The 15,440-nt window shown below is 42.1% G+C and overlaps 1 protein-coding gene across 14 annotated transcripts in view; it reads right to left on the bottom strand.

Moving 5' to 3' along the window:
• LOC110524924 (polypyrimidine tract-binding protein 3) overlaps positions 1-15,440 on the bottom strand; it is a 102,768-nt gene that overhangs the window by 68,280 nt on the left and 19,048 nt on the right. Inside the window, exon 1 of one of the 14 annotated variants that reach the window (XM_036976561.2) lies at positions 8,524-8,712. The exons of the other annotated variants lie outside the window; for them this stretch is intronic. Within the exon in view, the coding sequence (XP_036832456.2) occupies positions 8,524-8,556 (33 nt within the window). The 5' untranslated portion in view covers positions 8,557-8,712. Of the gene's footprint in view, positions 1-8,523; positions 8,713-15,440 lie in introns of those variants that run through there. 14 annotated transcript variants of the gene reach the window in all.

The raw sequence follows: 15,440 nt of genomic DNA, 5'->3' as shown, positions 1-15,440 counted from the left end.
TAATAGACAGCCAATCCATGTAGATACAGCCCTGTCATTAGTAGTAGACAGCCAATCCAACATGTAGATACAGCCCTGTCATTAGTAGTAGACAGCCAATCCAACATGCAGTTCTACATACAGCCCTGTCATTAGTAGTAGACAGCCAATCCATGTAGATACAGCCCTGTCATTAGTAGTAGACAGCCAATCCAACATGTAGATACAGCCCTGTCATTAGTAGTAGACAGCCAATCCAACATGTAGATGCAGCCCTGTCATTAGTAGTAGACAGCCAATCCAACATGTAGATACAGCCCTATCATTAGTAATAGACAGCCAATCCAACATGTAGATACAGCCCTGTCATTAGTAGTAGACAGCCAATCCATGTAGATACAGCCCTGTCATTAGTAATAGACAGCCAATCCATGTAGATACAGCCCTGTCATTAGTAATAGACAGCCAATCCATGTAGATACAGCCCTGTCATTAGTAGTAGACAGCCAATCCAACATGTAGATACAGCCCTGTCATTAGTAGTAGACAGCCAATCCAACATGCAGTTCTACATACAGCCCTGTCATTAGTAGTAGACAGCCAATCCATGTAGATACAGCCCTGTCATTAGTAGTAGACAGCCAATCCAACATGTAGATACAGCCCTATCATTAGTAATAGACAGCCAATCCAACATGTAGATACAGCCCTGTCATTAGTAGTAGACAGCCAATCCATGTAGATACAGCCCTGTCATTAGTAGTAGACAGCCAATCCATGTAGATACAGCCCTGTCATTAATAGTAGACAGCCAATCCAACATGTAGATACAGCCCTGTCATTAGTAGTAGACAGCCAATCCAACATGTAGATACAGCCCTGTCATTAGTAGTAGACAGCCAATCCATGTAGATACAGCCCTGTCATTAGTAGAAGACAGCCAATCCAACATGTAGATACAGCCCTGTCATTAGTAGTAGACAGCCAATCCAACATGCAGTTCTACATACAGCCCTGTCATTAGTAGTAGACAGCCAATCCAACATGTAGATACAGCCCTGTCATTAGTAGTAGACAGCCAATCCATGTAGATACAGCCCTGTCATTAGTAGAAGACAGCCAATCCAACATGTAGATACAGCCCTGTCATTAGTAGTAGACAGCCAATCCATGTAGATACAGCCCTGTCATTAGTAGTAGACAGCCAATCCATGTAGATACAGCCCTGTCATTAGTAGTAGACAGCCAATCCAACATTTAGTTCTACATACAGCCCTGTCATTAGTAGAAGACAGCCAATCCAACATGTAGTTCTACATACAGTCCTGTCATTAGTAGAAGACAGCCAATCCAACATGCAGTTCTACATACAGCCCTGCCATTAGTAGAAGACAGCCAATCCAACATGTAGATACTGCCCTGTCATTAGTAGAAGACAGCCAATCCAACATGCAGTTCTAGATAAAGCCCTGTCATTAGTAGAAGACAGCCAATCCAACATGCAGTTCTAGATACAGCCCTGTCATTAGTAGTAGACAGCCAATCCAACATGCAGTTCTAGATACAGCCCTGTCATTAGTAGTAGACAGCCAATCCAACATGTAGATACAGCCCTGTCATTAGTAGTAGACAGCCAATCCAACATGCAGTTCTACATTCAGCCCTGTCATTAGTAGTAGACAGCCAATCCAACATGCAGTTCTACATACAGCCCTGTCATTAGTAGTAGACAGCCAATCCATGTAGATACAGCCCTGTCATTAGTAGAAGACAGCCAATCCATGTAGATACAGCCCTGTCATTAGTAGTAGACAGCCAATCCATGTAGATACAGCCCTGTCATTAGTAGTAGACAGCCAATCCAACATGTAGATACAGCCCTGTCATTAGTAGAAGACAGCCAATCCATGTAGATACAGCCCTGTCATTAGTAGTAGACAGCCAATCCAACATGTAGATACAGCCCTGTCATTAGTAGAAGACAGCCAATCCAACATGCAGATACAGCCCTGTCATTAGTAGTAGACAGCCAATCCAACATGTAGATACAGCCCTGTCATTAGTAGAAGACAGCCAATCCAACATGCAGTTCTAGATACAGCCCTGTCATTAGTAGTAGACAGCCAATCCAACATGTAGATACAGCCCTGTCATTAGTAGAAGACAGCCAATCCAACATGTAGATACAGCCCTGTCATTAGTAGAAGACAGCCAATCCAACATGTAGATACAGCCCTGTCATTAGTAGTAGACAGCCAATCCAACATGTAGATACAGCCCTGTCATTAGTAGAAGACAGCCAATCCAACATGTAGATACAGCCCTGTCATTAGTAGTAGACAGCCAATCCATGTAGATACAGCCCTGTCATTAGTAGTAGACAGCCAATCCAACATGTAGATACAGCCCTGTCATTAGTAGAAGACAGCCAATCCAACATGCAGTTCTACATTCAGCCCTGTCATTAGTAGTAGACAGCCAATCCAACATGCAGTTCTACATACAGCCCTGTCATTAGTAGTAGACAGCCAATCCATGTAGATACAGCCCTGTCATTAGTAGTAGACAGCCAATCCATGTAGATACAGCCCTGTCATTAGTAGTAGACAGCCAATCCATGTAGATACAGCCCTGTCATTAGTAGAAGACAGCCAATCCAACATGTAGATACAGCCCTGTCATTAGTAGTAGACAGCCAATCCAACATGTAGATACAGCCCTGTCATTAGTAGTAGACAGCCAATCCATGTAGATACAGCCCTGTCATTAGTAGTAGACAGCCAATCCATGTAGATACAGCCCTGTCATTAGTAGTAGACAGCCAATCCATGTAGATACAGCCCTGTCATTAGTAGTAGACAGCCAATCCAACATGTAGATACAGCCCTGTCATTAGTAGTAGACAGCCAATCCAACATGTAGATACAGCCCTGTCATTAGTAGTAGACAGCCAATCCAACATGTAGATACAGCCCTGTCATTAGTAGTAGACAGCCAATCCAACATGTAGATACAGCCCTGTCATTAGTAGTAGACAGCCAATCCAACATGTAGATACAGCCCTGTCATTAGTAGTAGACAGCCAATCCATGTAGATACAGCCCTGTCATTAGTAGAAGACAGCCAATCCAACATGGAGATTTAGCCCTGTCATTAGTTGTAGGCAGCCAATCCAATGGTTTCTGAAATGTAGTTACTTACTGAGATCTCTATTCAAAAAGTTTTAAAAAGTAGTAATTTCTTGGGGGGGATCTGTGTTCAAATAGTTGTAGTCACTTCCCCTGGGAATTTGTTTATTTTATTTCCACAAAGCATAGTTAAAACTATAGTTATCCCAGGTCTGATAAATGGACAACGAAGTGATGGTAAACTATGTGATAAACAGTCACCATGGAAACAGCAGTAAGGTTCAAGCTACATGCAACAGCATCTCTTTGTGCTTTTCACTTCATATGAAGCCTATTTCACATGGTATGCCTAACACAGGAGGCGGGTGGCACCAAAATTGGAGAGGACGGGCTCGTGGTAATGGCTGGAGCGGAATAGGTGGAATGGTGTCAAATACAAAACACATGTGTTTGATGCCATTCCATTTGCTCCATTCCAGGTATTAGTATGAGCCCTCCTCCCCTCAGCAGCTCCCACTGATGCCTAAATATTTACATACAACCACTAGCCACTAATAAATAATCACATATTTTTTATTTTGAGTATTTAATCAACCTACATCATGTTATCTCTTTGGGGCTCAATATCCTGTTGTTAAAAATATTATAAATTGGGCATGCCTATAAATTGGGCAGTTGAAGGCATCTCAATATCCTGTTGTTAAAAACATTATAAATTGGGCATGCCTATAAGTTGGGCAGTTGAAGGCATCTAAGGCTTATGTTAACATTGATTGTGTTCGATGGAAGTGATAAACCTTTCGAACATTATTGGCAAGTGACTTGAAACCTACTGTGCCGAAGAGATTTAGGGTTGTTGAACGGAAGTGACGAGTGTGTTGATAGAACGATAATATTATCAACATTTCGCTTCTAACAACCATCAGAATTGTTTTGTTTTTTTAAAGGTGACGCACACCAAACGTTTGACCATTACAACATTTGATGCACAGTCACATTCACTGTGCTGTAGAGTTCACAGCTGGCGATTCCTCATCGTGATTGGTTAATCCCCATCATTTGCAACGGTGTCAATGAGCGTCATCACCATCTTTCCTTTGCGGTACCTCCAACTGTCGTGACGACCAGCTGATATTAACTTTTAGTTGGTTGATTTTACTCCTGGATCAGAGTTTGTCTTGGAAGTGTCTTAACATCACCCTAAAACCTACTCTGAGCAGTGTCTTAACACCATCCTAAAACCTACTCTGAGCAGTGTCTTATCATCTTCCTAAAACCTACTCTGAGCAGTGTCTTAACATCATCCTAAAACCTACTCTGAGCAGTGTCTTAACACCATCCTAAAACCTACTCTGAGCAGTGTCTTATCATCATCCTAAAACCTACTCTGAGCAGTGTCTTATCATCGTCCTAAACCCTACACTGAGCCGTGTCTTAACACCACCCTAAAACCTACTCTGAGCAGTGTCTTATCATCCTAAAACCTACTCTGAGCAGTGTCTTATCATCATCCTAAAACCTACTCTGAGCAGTGTCTTAACATCATCCTAAAACCTAGTCTGAGCAGTGTCTCATCATCCTAAAACCTACTCTGAGCAGTGTCTTATCATCCTAAAACCTACTCTGAGCAGTGTCTTATCATCCTAAAACCTACTCTGAGCAGTGTCTTATCATCACCCTAAAACCTACTCTGAGCAGTGTCTTATCATCCTAAAACCTACTCTGAGCAGTGTCTTAACACCATCCTAACACCTACTCTGAGCAGTGTCTTATCACCATCCTAAAACCTACTCTGAGCAGTGTCTTATCATCCTAAAACCTACTCTGAGCTGTGTCTTATCATCCTAAAACCAACTCTGAGCAGTGTCTTATCATCCGAAAAACCTACTCTGAGCAGTGTCTTAACATCATCCTAAAACCTACTCTGAGCAGTGTCTTAACATCCTAAAACCTACTCTGAGCAGTGTCTTATCATCATCCTAAAACCTACTCTGAGCAGTGTCTTATCATCATCCTAAAACCTACTCTGAGCAGTGTCATCTTCCTAAAACCTACTCTGAGCAGTGTCTTATCATCATCCTAAAACTTACTCTGAGCAGTGTCTTATCATCCTAAAACCTACTCTGAGCAGTGTCTTAACATCATCCTAAAACCTACTCTGAGCAGTGTCTTATCATCATCCTAAAACCTACTCTGAGCAGTATCTTATCATCATCCTAAAACCTACTCTGAGCAGTGTCTTATCATCCTAAAACCTACTCTGAGCAGTGTCTTATCATCATCCTAAAACCTACTCTGAGCAGTGTCATCTTCCTAAAACCTACTCTGAGCAGTGTCTTATCATCCTAAAACCTACTCTGAGCAGTGTCTTAACATCCTAAAACCTACTCTGAGCAGTGTCTTATCATCACCCTAAAACCTACTCTGAGCAGTGTCTTATCATCATCCTAAAACCTACTCTGAGCAGTGTCTTAACATCATCCTAAAACCTACTCTGAGCAGTGTCTTATCATCATCCTAAAACCTACTCTGAGAAGTATCTTATCATCATCCTAAAACCTACTCTGAGCAGTGTCTTATCATCCTAAAACCTACTCTGAGCAGTGTCTTATCATCATCCTAAAACCTACTCTGAGCAGTGTCATCTTCCTAAAACCTACTCTGAGCAGTGTCTTATCATCCTAAAACCTACTCTGAGCAGTGTCTTAACATCCTAAAACCTACTCTGAGCAGTGTCTTATCATCACCCTAAAACCTACTCTGAGCAGTGTCTTATCATCATCCTAAAACCTACTCTGAGCAGTGTCTTATCATCCTAAAACCTACTCTGAGCAGTGTCTTAACATCCTAAAACCTACTCTGAGCAGTGTCTTATCATCTTAAAACCTACTCTGAGCAGTGTCTTATCATCCTAAAACCTACTCTGAGCAGTGTCTTATCATCACCCTAAAACCTACTCTGAGCAGTGTCTTATCATCCTAAAACCTACTCTGAGCAGTGTCTTAACACCATCCTAAAACCTACTCTGAGCAGTGTCTTATCACCATCCTAAAACCTACTCTGAGCAGTGTCTTATCATCCTAAAACCTACTCTGAGCTGTGTCTTATCATCCTAAAACCAACTCTGAGCAGTGTCTTATCATCCTAAAACCTACTCTGAGCAGTGTCTTAACATCATCCTAAAACCTACTCTGAGCAGTGTCTTAACATCCTAAAACCTACTCTGAGCAGTGTCTTATCATCATCCTAAAACCTACTCTGAGCAGTGTCTTATCATCCTAAAACCTACTCTGAGCAGTGTCTTATCATCATCCTAAAACCTACTCTGAGCAGTGTCATCTTCCTAAAACCTACTCTGAGCAGTGTCTTATCATCCTAAAACCTACTCTGAGCAGTGTCTTAACATCCTAAAACCTACTCTGAGCAGTGTCTTATCATCACCCTAAAACCTACTCTGAGCAGTGTCTTATCATCATCCTAAAACCTACTCTGAGCAGTGTCTTAACATCCTAAAACCTACTCTGAGCAGTGTCTTATCATCCTAAAACCTACTCTGAGCAGTGTCTTATCATCACCCTAAAACCTACTCTGAGCAGTGTCTTATCATCCTAAAACCTACTCTGAGCAGTGTCTTAACATCCTAAAACCTACTCTGAGCAGTGTCTTATCATCCTAAAACCTACTCTGAGCTGGGAGTATTTTTTGTCTTAAAACTGATTCAGGATTCCTAGGATACTGATCGAGGCCTCAGTATACTTATCAAGGCCTCAGTATACTGAGGGGGCAGTGTACTGAGGGGGCAGTATACTGAGAGGGCAGTATACTGAGAGGGCAGTATACTGAGAGGGCAGTTTACTGAGAGGGTGGTATACTGAGAGGGCAGTATACTGAGAGGGCAGTATACTGAGAGGACAGTATACTGAGAGGGCAGTATACTGAGAGGGTGGTATACTGAGAGGGCAGTATACTGAGAGGGCAGTATACTGAGAGGGCAGTATACTGAGAGGGCAGTATACTGAGAGGGCAGTATACTGAGAGGGCAGTATACTGAGAGGGCAGTATACTGAGAGGGCAGTATACTGAGAGGGTGGTATACTGAGAGGGCAGTATACTGAGAGGGCAGTATACTGAGAGGGCAGTATACTGAGAGGGCAGTATACTCAATGGCATATATGCAAATTCAACTGACATAACATACCATAACAACTACAAACCCGATATCAGAATATTCTCAGCCAGTCAATTATCTAGAGCAGAATAAGTTCCTCTATTTGACAGCAGTGGGAAGAGTTAGGCAAGTCTGCCTCCCAACCACCATCCTACCCCCTATATAGTGTACTATGTTTGACCAGAGCCCTAGTCTGAGTGTGGGTCCTGGTCAAAAGTAGTACACTAGATACAGATGCTGGATCTTAATTTGACCAGTATTGTCACAGCAAAATAACCCAGCAGCAACAGCATGTGAACATTTGGTCCATAATGTTGCTTGATTGGTTTTTAGACTACTAGCTAGACAAAAAGTAGGTTCCGTGAGAAGTGCAATACTGTTTATACGGTATAACCGTATGTTACTGTTGGTTTTCTGTGAATGTATGTAAATCACGAAGCTCATCTTCATTTTCTGCGGTGCAGGAAAATTCTCAGCAACAAGAGTAATCAAATTAAGATCTGACATCTGTAGGCAATAGGGTTCCATTTGGAACACCACCTCAGTGTAAAAAGAACAAAATGGCAGCCGACAGAATATGAACGGCTGCACCTGGCAATATAAAGACACTTCCACAGAAACCTTCCTGTATTTCTCTATTACAGAGAGACCTCGGAGTCTGACAAAGCAACAAAGCTAGTTTACTATACACTTGATCAAACATGTAAAAGTCATCAACCAGATATGGCTGAAATAAGAGAGTTATATACTAAGACTCGGGACACAAAAGTGTGTTTAAAGGTGTTTGTTGATATATAAACGTACAGAAGCTAAAGGTCACTGCACCGCGTGGTCTTTAGGTAGGGAGTTTACCCTCCTACCTCTCCAGGTGAACAAACGAGTTCCACAACTAATTCTAGTATTTTACATCGCATAATTGCTTCTCGGGGAAAGCAGGTAGCCTAATGGTTAGAGTGTTGGGCCGGTATCCGAAAGGTCGCTAGTTTGAATACCCGAGCCAACAACGTGAAAAATCTGCCGATGGGCCCTTGAGCAAGGCACTTAGCCCTAATTGCTCCTGTAAGACGCTCTGGATAAGAGTGTCTGATAAATGACTACAAACGCAAATCAAAACCAGTACAATACAATACAATACAAAACACAACACAGAATGGTCTGTCTGTGCAACAGGTGATCAGCAACACCAAGCAGCAGTGAGTAGCCATGTCGTTCCTATTAAAACCAACAGCGAGTGGTACGGTACTATACCTGAAAGTCATTGGTCAGTCTAGTCCTCAGCATACAGCATAATAGATATTCAAAGAGGAAGGATAGAAGAAGAGAGAGAAGAAGAGAGTGAAATAAAAAGACAGGCTTTCAGGACCAAGAGAAGAGTGAGAGAGACAAAGCACTAGATAAGCAAGTGTAACAGTGTGTTGGAGAGAGAGAGAGAGAGAGAGCGAGAGACAGAGAGAGAGAGAGAGACACCACAGAATAGGAGGAGGGATAAAAGAGGGAGAGGGAGGGTGTGTTCATGCTTACAGGTCTAGTGGATGATGATGTGTTAAAGACAGATTGGGGGAGGAAAGAGAGAACAGAGAGAATATGGTCTGTTTTCCATACATACATAAACAAATGAACTTACGACAAACCAGATGCATTCAGAGGAAAGAAAAAACAATGTTATTCTGATGGTAGGAAAAATACATAGCAACCACATCACAGAGAGGAGGGAGGGGAGGAGGGAGGGAGGGGAGGGAGGGGAGGCTGGGGGGCAGGGCTGTGGGAGGCTGAGTTGGGATGCATGCGCTCCATTGTCTGTGATATCTATTATTGAAGCTGGCCTGGCCCCTTCATCAGTAACCTGATACCACTGACCAAACAAACGCTGCGTAACACTCCAATTAACAAGTGCTGCTGAAAGACACACACACACACACACAGAGACACACACACACACACACACAGAGACACACACACACACACACACACACACCAAGCTTGAAAGGCGAGCCTCAGCTGAGTCAGGTCTGAATCTCTACGTACAGAGCACCAAAAGATGACGTTTGAACAGACAGAGAGGCCATATGGCTGTACCACAGTAGGGGAGAGTGGGGTAAGTTGATCCAAAGGTTGAGACACCCTTGTTTCTAGGAAACCCTACACAAAATTAATAATTTGACCAAATATTTAGCAAGAGGTCATCATTTCATGGAGTCTGTGAAGGAAGAAACCACATGGAAGAAGAGGTAAGCAAGTCAGGTCCCAAAAAACGAATTTTCACCAAGTCAAATTATATTTGTGTTAGAGGTTTCATGATGCTTGTATCTAAACCAAAGTAGATAATTTGAAGAGTGTTCTATACATCAGTTGGGGTCTCTGTAAGCTTCAATATGAGGTTGCAAACCTAGCATAAAAGTGCATCCTAGTATTTGTGTGGGATAATATTTATTTATTTAACCTTTATTTAACCAGGAAAAGCCCATTGAGACCCAGAGTCTCTTTTTCAAGGGAGACCTGGCCAAGAAGGCAGCAACAATCAATACATTACAGAATTAAAACATACAACAACGTGATCCAGCCTAAAAAAAAGAATTTACACTCTACCATCAATATGGTCAAAATGTTTGCCTTGGGGTAAGACGAGCCAATGATTGAGCCAATGGCAAGTTGAGCAAATTGAAGTGTTTCTTCCCAAGGCAAGTCATTATCGCTGGGACATGAGGTAACAACAGGGCCTATGTTATTTTTTTCAAGAACAACGTGTTTGCTAGGTGTTAAGCCTGTGTTAAAAGATGCTTTATATATATATATATATATATATATATATATATATATATATATATATTTTTTTTTTTTTTTTTTTAAACAAAACTATTGTGATTGTGTTGAATTGTGGGAAACAGAGATAATAGTCTATTAAAAAAGCACACTCAGAGAAAATGATTTAGTGTCGAGGTGCTGACTAACGGTGAATAAACTAGAAGCTATAAAAATGTATAAACTCCCAGTAATTTATTGGGTAAAAAAACACCAACATTTCAGGCACAGTGATGCAAAAAACTTGTGTTTTCTTTACTGGGAGGTTATAGATATGGAGTGTGAGAATATATTGGTTTCTATGGGAAATAAAGATAGACATGGTTTTAAAAAGTTAGTATTTTAATATTTCATTCAGTACAGAAATGTGTAGGCAGATTAATGTACCTTGTCCCATGGCTCAATTTACCACATAACCAGGGTAAATTCTGCCAAGAAAATCACTTACTGGGACAAGCCATGTTTTCAAAAGAGTAATGTTTACATGAATTCTGATTATTTCCAGAGATACACATCATCCTGAAATATATGTAAATATCTTTGTTAGAAAGAGTACTAAATTTCCCTTGATGGAGTGATGCTGAAAGCCAGTGAGGGCTATGTAAAAAAAAAAGAGCGTTTTCTACCAGAAATAAATGTTTAAATGGCTAAATAACTGAACAGTGCAGCAGGAGAACTTGTTACTGTGATTCCTGAAATGCAGAGCCTGTTGATGGACTATTTTCTAATCCGAAATTATACTTTTGTTACATTAATTGCTATCTCAGCTGGTTAGCTAGCTCTCGGTGTCATTGACTACCAAACGTTGCTAATGTTAGCTAGCCACCCCAATATATCTTGTTTTCTCAAAATGTATGTTAGCTAGCTAAGTTAGCCATGTTATGAATACAACTCCCATCTGTTGTCGACATCAAGATACGATTTGAGAGCGCTAGTTAGCTCAAAAAGTGGGTACAGCTTTGACTGCATGCTGACAGTGAATTTAGAGCCATTCAGTGGCTAGCTAGCTACACACTACAAACACAATTTTACCAGGTTGTCGTGAAGCAATTGTAATGACAGTCCACCACAACATAACCAAGAGGTTCCTGATTAGCAAGGGGGTAGTTAGTTTGTGTTCAATTTCATGATGTATTATAAACACTGTTTGAAATCATTGTGAGGGGATTTCACCAGTGGATGATTGGGGAATTGGGCTTTCTGGGAAAATGTTGTTTGAGGTTGTAACAGTAACCAAAGGTGGCTTAGAGAAGGGTCAATTGAGTTCTATTTTGCTACTTGTAGGCTACGGTCTGTAATTTATCTCAGTATATTTCATGATGTGTAACCTAACGTGCGCAATGATGTGCTTAAATCTGGGATTTAGTGCATTTATATTGGGTAAGCATTAGAATAAGTCGCCTCAATATTAGCAGCGGTATGTGGTAATATCTCTTCTAGGAGCTGATCCTTCATCAGTATTAGGAAATAATTCTAATGTTAAGGTAAGATAGTAGGGTTTGGGGTTTGAATGGCGAAAACTGATCCGAGTGCAGCACTCCTTTTATCACGATCATATCAGTATCGACACTATGCCTCAACGACACACTTAGCGACCGCGCACTCTCTGCATAGTGTTTTGGGAAACGTTACATCTTCGGTCGTTGTAGGAAAGATGCATCGTTAAAACACTCCTTAAGCGTAAATTCTATCGTTATGTGGAAACCGGGCCCAGTTTGTTTATGTGGATCATAAAGCAACAAGCGCCTGCTGTCTGTCGTATCGTATATAAAGCTGAAAGACTAGTACTTCGTCTTAAATGTTGGGGAATGTTCTCAAATAGTTCAGAGAACGTTAAGAAACAACATTCATTCTGTCGGAATTTCAATACGTTTTCTGCAGGTTTCCTCAAAGTTCTATTTAAATGTCATGCTTTCAGAACATTAACAGCATTTATCATAACAATAACAAAAGAAAACATGAGTAATGTTCAAAAACGTTCTAAGAATGCTATTGAAAAACATACATTCTGTTCTCAGCGTCAACAAAACTATCTCTATCCTCTATCTTGTTAAGTGTGTTCAGGAGTGTTGGCCACTCTCAATAATTGGCCACACCTGATCTTATTGAGTGCTTGTGTCCTTTGAAATGGGGTCTGTTTAAATAGACTAAAATGAACAGCTTTTTATGAGTAATAAAACATGATATGCTAGCTCCATCCTGGTGGTGCAGTGGTCTAATTCCATGTGCCAGAAAACAGAAGATCATAGGTTCAAATCTTAGTGAAGCTGTGCTGCAATAAAAAAAAATGGATTAATGCCTAAGTAAAGTCATTTCCATATATCCTATCTGAGCTTGGAGTACAGTTAACCTAAGCTAGCAGTCTTATTAAAATGTTACATTTTAAGAAAGGTATTTAAAAAAATCCAAACTGTTAACCCAAACTCAGCTAGCAGTATTATAAGAATTTATTGAAACGTTCAATTAAAGGAAAAAAACTCAAAATAACCTAAAACGTTCTCAGAACCTCACTGCAACGTGAAAATGTATGTTCCCAGAACAGGCAAAATGTTCACTTCCGTTCTCAGAACTTTAAAAAAAGTTAGGCTTCGTTCCCAGAACCAATGGAGAATTCATTTTTACGTTACCACAACTACCAAGGAACTAAACATATACCACAGGATATGTTATCAACAACCAGACCTAGCTATTATCAACAACTCGCTAATATGAACAACTAGCTATTATCAACAACTAGCTATAATCAACAACTCGCTACTATCAACAACTAGCTACTAACAACAAATAGCTACTATCAACTAGCTACAATCAACAACTAGCTATTATCAACAACTAGCTACTATCAACAAGTAGCTACTATCAACAACTAGCTATTATAAACAACTAGCTATTATCAACAACTAGCTATTATCAACAACTAGCTATTATCAACAACTTAGCTATTATCAACAACTAGCTACTATCAACAACTAGCTACTATCAACAACTAGCTACTATCAACAACTAGCTATTATTAACAACTAGCTACTATCAACAACTAGCTATTATCAACAACTAGCTACTATCAACAACTAGCTATTATCAACAACTAGCTATTATCAACAACTAGCTACTATCAACAACTAGCTACTATCAACAACTAGCTACTATCAACAACTAGCTCGTAGAAATCAGGTCAAATGTCAATTATGGATCCAGAATGAAACGCCACCTGAGACCTACAACATTGGGTCAGCCCTGCAACATTGGCTCAGCCTTGCAACATTGGGTCAGCCTTGCAACATTGGGTCAGCCTTGTAACATTGGGTCAGCCTTGCAACATTGGTTCAGCCTTGTAACATTGGGTCAGCCCTGCAACATTGGGTCAGCCTTGCAACATTGGGTCAGCCTTGCAACATTGGGTCAGCCTTGTAACAGCCCTGTATCCTATACCCAGCCTTACCCGCTAAACCGGGTCTGTATCCTATACCCAGCCGGGTCTGTATCCTATACCCAGCCGGGTCTGTATCCTATACCCAGCCCTACCCCCTAAACCAGGTCTGTATCCTATACCCAGCCGGGTCTGTATCCTATACCCAGCCCTACCCCCTAAACCGGGTCTGTATCCTATACTCAAGACTTACCCCCTAAACCGGGTCTGTATCCTATACCCAGCCTTACCACCTAAACCGGGTCTGTATCCTATACCCAGCCTTACCCCCTAAACCGGGTCTGTATCCTATACCCAGCCTTACCCCTAAACTGGGTCTGTATCCTATACCCAGCCTTACCACCTAAACCGGGTCTGTATCCTATACCCAGCCTTACCACCTAAACCGGGTCTGTATCCTATACTCAGCCTTACCACCTTACCACCTAAACCGGGTCTGTATCCTATACCCAGACTTGGGTCAGCCTTGCAACATTGGGTCAGCCCTTCAAGATGGGTCAGCCTTGCAACATTGGGTCAGCCCTACAACATTGGGTCAGCCCATCAAGATTGGGTCAGCCTTGCAAAATTGGGTCAGCCTTGCAACATTGGGTCAGCCCTACAACATTGGGTCAGCCCTACAACATTGGGTCAGCCTTGCAACATTGGGTCAGCCTTGCAACATTGGGTCAGCCCTTCAAGATTGGGTCAGCCTTGCAACATTGGGTCAGCCTTGCAACATTGGGTCAGCCTTGTAACATTGGGTCAGCCTTGCAACATTGGGTCAGCCCATCAAGATGGGTCAGCCTTGCAACATTGGGTCAGCCCTACAACATTGGGTCAGCCCATCAAGATTGGGTCAGCCTTGCAAAATTGGGTCAGCCTTGCAACATTGGGTCAGCCCTACAACATTGGGTCAGCCCTACAACATTGGGTCAGCCTTGCAACATTGGGTCAGCCTTGCAACATTGGGTCAGCCCTTCAAGATTGGGTCAGCATTGCAAGATTGGGTCAGCATTGCAACATTGGGTCAGCCCTGCAACATTGGGTCAGCCCTACAACATTGGGTCAGCCTTGCATGTGCTGGTCAAACTAGTAGCAACTACCAGGCCTGGCTCTGTAGAAACAGGAAGTAACAGGAACTGGTAACTCGGGTTGCGAAGGCACGGCAGAGCATGGTGTTGGTTTTCCTTTAATATTGGATAGGGGGTAATAAAGAAGAGTAAACTGAAACCCAACCAGGAACAACAGACAACCATTTCCCTTGCTCCTCCTCTGCTGGTCTCCTTGTCTCCCTCCCATTCCGCCTCTCCACCATGGGTGTTCGGGCCTTCAGCTGCTCTGCACCCAGGATGGAATGCACTCCCGCCACACATACAAGATGCAGACACAGTCATCTCATTCAAAAACCTATTCAAGGATGCCTATAACCTATATAATGTCTTCCATGATTGACCTTCTGTGCATTCTCAGTATCCCTATGTATTCCCCAACCCACAACCTTACCCTAAACTGGTTCCCTATCCTATACCCAGCCGGGGCTGTATCCTATACCCAGCCTTACCACCTAAACCGGGTCTGTATCCTATACCCAGCCTTACCACCTAAACCGGGTCTGTATCCTATACCCAGCCTTACCCCCTAAACCGGGTCTGTATCCTATACCCAGCCTTACCCGCTAAACCGGGTCTGTATCCTATACCCAGCCGGGTCTGTATCCTATACCCAGCCGGGTCTGTATCCTATACCCAGCCCTACCCCCTAAACCAGGTCTGTACCCTATACCCAGCCGGGTCTGTATCCTATACCCAGCCCTACCCCCTAAACCGGGTCTGTATCCTATACCCAGCCTTACCCCCTAAACCGGGTCTGTATCCTATACCCAGCCGGGTCTGTATCCTATACCCAGCCTTACCACCTAAACCGGGTCTGTATCCTATACTCAAGACTTACCCCC

The sequence above is a fragment of the Oncorhynchus mykiss genome, chromosome 5 (genome assembly GCF_057628025.1).
Source record: "Oncorhynchus mykiss isolate SJ-2025 chromosome 5, ASM5762802v1, whole genome shotgun sequence".
NCBI classification, from domain to species: domain Eukaryota; kingdom Metazoa; phylum Chordata; class Actinopteri; order Salmoniformes; family Salmonidae; genus Oncorhynchus; species Oncorhynchus mykiss.
Note: the sequence above shows the minus strand (reverse complement) of the source record. Positions and strands in the feature narration are given on the sequence as shown.